This window comes from Eimeria tenella, genomic scaffold, assembly GCF_000499545.2.
Source record: "Eimeria tenella Houghton genomic scaffold, Eth_scaff311, whole genome shotgun sequence".
In the NCBI taxonomy this organism is placed as follows: Eukaryota; Apicomplexa; class Conoidasida; order Eucoccidiorida; family Eimeriidae; genus Eimeria; species Eimeria tenella.
This window is the reverse complement of record NW_013542977.1, coordinates 1-4,680: the sequence shown is the minus strand read 5'-3', so window position 1 is coordinate 4,680 and position 4,680 is coordinate 1. Positions and strand designations below refer to the sequence as shown.

The following is a 4,680-nucleotide window of genomic DNA, read 5'->3' as shown; positions in this document are numbered from 1 at the left end:
GGGTTTAGGGTTTAGGGTTTAGGGTTTAGGCGCTGCTGCTTGTGTTGGCCCAATGCAGCTCTGCAGTCACTGGGCTATAACCCCAAGCTACGGGCTGATGCCTCGGGGCACCTCATAGACGTTTTGCTGCAGCTGCCGCTGCAGCAAGGGGGCCCCTCGGGGGGCCCCACTAATAGTCCCACCCAGGGCCCCCCCGGGGGCCCCCCAAGGAGGCCTCCAGGCAGCCCCCTTGGAGAGCCTTCTGGGGCCCCCCTGGAGAGCCCCCAGAGAGTCACTGAGGGCCCCTCTGGGGGCCCCCCTGGGGGCCCCTCTGGGGGCCTCTCTGGGGGCCCCTCTGGGGGCCCCTCCGGGGCCCCCAGTTCCCCTGAAGGGGCCAGCAGCAGCTGCATGCAGGTGGCGCTGCTGTGCCACGCCGAGGCGCAGCTGCAAGGGGCCCCCCAGAAGGCTGGGGGTGCTGCTGCTGCTCCGTTGGGGCCCTCTGTGCTGAAGCACCGCCACCTGAAGCGGCAAGGTAGGGTGCGGGCGCAGCTGCTGCTGCTGCTGCTGCTGCTGCTGCTGATGCTGTTGCTGCAGGGACGCAGCTGCTCCGTGCAGCAGCGCGGGCAGGCAGATTCTGAGTGCTCTTTTGGGCCACGGGAAGTCGCTGAATTCGAGGGCTTAGGGCTCAGGGTTTAGGGTTTAGGGCCTAGGGTTTAGGGTTTAGGGTTTAGAATGGTGCATTGGGGGCGACCGTAGGACGCCACCTACTCGTCTTATTTGCTCGCACCTTCATTGCTGCTGTTGCTGTTGCTGCTGCTGCTGCTGCTGCTGCTCTCATTTATGGGTGCTGCTGTTGCTGCAGGGTTTCATGTGGTGCACTTGTCTTGGGGTGTCTGGCGGGTAAGTGGCTGCGGGGGTCAGCAGCAAATAGCTGTTTGCTGCTGTTGGCTTGCTTTAAAGTTTCTCTTCGTCTCCTCCTTTGCTGCTGCTGCTGCTGCTGCTGCTGCTGCTGCCGCCCTTGGGCTCCGTCTGCGCTCCCTGCTGTCTGCTCTGTTCGCCTTTACTGTCTAGTTAAGATGCTACTTGCTATTATTATTATTATGATTATTATTATTGTTATTGCTATTACTATTATTATTATTATTATTATTATTATTGTTGTTGTTATTTTTGCAATTATTATTATTATTGTTGTTGTTATTATTATTATTTTGATTACTGTTACTATTATTATTATTATTATTATTATTATTATTATTATTATTATTATTATTGTTATTGTTGTTGTTGACGTTGTTATCATCATTATTTATTATTTTTTCCAGAACTAGTGGGAAATAAACAATTTATATTCGATTAGGTGGCTTAAAAAAAATAAAAAAGCGAAGCGGTTGCGAAGTTTAAGGGGTGCTTCTGTGCTGCCTAAAAACCTTTTGGGATTTCTTTTTGTTTCACTTTAGACAAATAAATGAAACGAAAGAGACCTTTTTTCTATTTTGCTGCTGCTGCTCTTGCAGCCTTTGTGTGGCCCGCTGGTGCTGCAGCCACGGCTGCTACCCTGCTCGTTTTGCTGCTGCTTCTTGCTGCAGGGGCTCAGCGACGAGCAGCAGCAGCTGCTGCTGCAGCGGGAGATACGCAGGGCCCAGGGCAGGGCCCCTCAGGGGGCCGCAGCAGCAGCACCCAAGAGCCCCGCCCTCCCCAGCAGCCTTTGCTAGCTGCTGCAGCTTTCTGCTGCTGCTGCTGCTGCTGTTGCGCGGCTCACGCGCCTTTTTGCCTTTTGCTGCTGAGCCCGCGCGGACTGGGGGCTCTGCAGCGCAGGACTGTTTTGTCACCTTTGCTTCTGCTCTTTGCCATCTGCTGACTTTCCGTTTGTTTATCCTCATGAGTCGCAGCAGCTAGCTAGCTAGCTAGCTAGCTAGCCACCGCATCTAGCTAGCCAGCCACCGCAGCTAGCTAGCCAGCCACCGCAGCTAGCTAGGCAGCCGCCGCTGCAGTGGCTGTTAGCCATTCGATGGCTCGCTGCGCAGCCCCACTTGTGCAGTGCGGCCAGCTGCTTTCCCTGCCACTTTGTGTAGCGGCGCTATTGCCGCTGCTGTTGCTGCTGCTGCTGCTGCCGGTTGTCTGCGTAGTGGGTCTGTAGCTGCGCTGCAGCCATCAGCACTGCTGCATGCAAAAACGCCCCCCGAAGCTAAGTAGGGCCTAGAGGAAAGCAGCCGAAGCAACGCCCTCGCAGCAGTGCAGGAGGAGGAGCAGCAGCAGCAGTCGCTGCCAGTTGCTGCTGCTGCTGTCTCGACCCTGCCAGGCGCAGCGGGGCCCCCGAGGCACCCAGCCCCAGCCAGCTGCAGCAAGGGTACACTTAGCTGCAGCACAACTGCAGCAAATTGTCTGCTGCCGCCCTACACACAATTCGTCTATGGGAAACAAAAGCGCAATATCCCTGTTTGGTCTGCTTCCAACCCTCAAGGCGCCTGCCCGGCTAGCTATAGCTAGCTTTGGCTAGCTGTGGCTAGCTATGGCTAGCTGTGGCTAGCTGTCTCTAGCTGTGTTTGGCCATGGCTAGCTGCGGCTGGCTGTGGCTAGCTATGGCGAGCTGTGGCTCGCATTTGGCTCCGTGGGCAAGCTGTAGGCGGCTGTGGCTAGCTGCAGCTAGCTGTGGCTAGCTGTGGCTAGCTGCGTCTAGCTGTGGCTAGCTGTGGCTAGCTGTCGCTATCTACGGGATTGAAGGGCAGCAACTGCCACTTGATGAGGCGCTACATCTGCTCCTTCAAGCTGTTGGCTCTTGTCTGTAGCTGCCTCTGTTTAGCTCTCTGTCTTTTCTGGGTAGCAGCAGCAGCAGCAACGGCAGTACCAGCAGCAGCAGCAGCAGCAGCACAGCAATGACGCAGGAGAGACCGCCAGCCCCGTCGCGGGCATGGTCTAGTGGCTATGACGTCTGCCTAACACGCAGAAGATCCCGGGTTCGATCCCCGGTGCCCGTATTTGTCTTTGCTGCTGCTGCTGCTGCTGCTGTTGCTGCTGCTGCTGCTGTCGTGTTGGTCGCTCAACATTGGCTGCAGCCCGTCCCCAGCTAGCACACAACTAGCTAGTTAGCCGACTAACCAGCCAGCTAGCCAAGTTGCTACTCGGCTAGCCACGTGGCTAGCCAGTTGCCCAAGTAGCTACCTAGGCTGCCAACTGGCCAGTTAGCTGCCAGCTAGCTGGCTAGCTACTCAGCTAGCCGGCTAGCTAGCTAGCTCGCCTGCTAGCTGCCGCCGTTTGTTTGGCTACTCCGCTAGCTGGGGGCCACTTGGCTTCTACAGGATCCACCGCAGCAACTGCTGCTCCTTCTAGAAATTATTTTCTTAAGGACTGTTGTCTCCAGGCCTGGGAGTTAGAGTTTAGGGTTTAGGGTTTAGGGTTTAGGGTTTTGGCGGGCGTGACGCGCCCCGGGGCCAACCCCTTTATTTGATTTTAAATCTTCTCTAGGGCGCAGCCCCTTCAAGAGGCAGCAGGTCTGAGATGGCCTTCGGGGGCGGAGGTCTCACAGGGCTTCTTACGGAACAGCAGCAGCAGCAGCAGCAGCAGCAGCAGCAGCAGCAGCAGCAGCAGCAGCAAGAGCAGCAGCAGCGGTGATAGCAGCAACAGCATCCAGCCCGTGCAAGTGCCCAGTCCTCCCCCTGTAGGGAAAAGCGGCAGACAATGTTCAGGGGACAGGGCGAGAGGAGCAGCAGCAGTAGCAGCAACAGCAGCAGCATCAGCAGCAACAGAAGGAGCAGCGGGAGCAACAGGGGTCACCTTCACAAGAACAGCAGCAGCAGCAGCAGCAGGAACGGCAGCAACCCTAATTCTTTCCCAGGAGTCTTTCTAAGCCCAACTCTGCGGCAAGAAGCTTTTCGATTGGTTTGCTGCAGTTCTCTACTCGGGCCCAAGGAAGCAGTAACGGCGTTGCTGCGGTGTGACTGCCTCTAAGCAACAGCAGCAGCAGCAGCAGCAGCAGCAGCAGAGCGACAGGGCAGCGGCGGCCGTCTCTATACTGTAGCAGCGCCTGCTGCTGGCACAGCACCTAACGATTCAGCAGCAGCAGCAGCAGCAGCAAGGGCAGACGCACAGCAACAAATCTACTAACTTATCAACAACTTTGGAACGGTTCATGCCTCGGCAAATAAATCCACAAAGTGGAGGCAAACCGGACGCACTGCAGCGTTGCTGTTACTGCTGCTGCTGCTGCTGCTGCTGCGTTCGCAGTGCTATTGCTGCTGCAGCCCTCCCTGCACTGCAGCGCGTAACACTGTTGTTGCTGCAGCAGTTGCTGCTGCTGCAGCTGCTGATGCGCCCGCGGTTCCTGCCGTTGCTGTCGTCATTGCTGCATTGAGTGCTTTGCCTGTTGCTGCTGCCGCTGCTCCTGCTGCTGCTGCCGCAGCAGCAGCAGCAGGGAGGGCAAGCCGACACGTCGTGCCCGTTTCAAATCGAGAGCCCCAGCGCAGGTTAGGCTGCGTCTGTCTCTATTTGCTGCTGAGGCTCAGCAGTGGTGTTGCGTCTCTTGCTGCTCCTGCTGCAGCTGCAGCAGCGGCCTCGGGGCCCCCCACTACGCGGCGAGGTGTACATACAGCTCCGGGTGTAGGTACAGCTCCAGCTGTACATACACTTCCAGGTGTACATACACTTCCAGGTGTGTATGTACAGCTCCAGCTGTACATACACTTCCAGGTGTACATACACTTC

The 4,680-nt window shown here is 56.9% G+C and overlaps 1 protein-coding gene across 1 annotated transcript in view; it reads left to right on the top strand.

Moving 5' to 3' along the window:
- The window catches only part of ETH_00024215 (uncharacterized protein), a gene marked incomplete at both ends in the record, with an annotated part of 6,334 nt that extends 6,216 nt beyond the window's left edge, over positions 1 to 118 (top strand). The window contains one exon of the mRNA XM_013376081.1: positions 59 to 118. Coding sequence (XP_013231535.1) covers positions 59 to 118 — 60 coding nt within the window. The remainder of the gene's footprint in view (positions 1 to 58) is intronic.
- Positions 119 to 4,680: the final 4,562 nt, after the last annotated feature.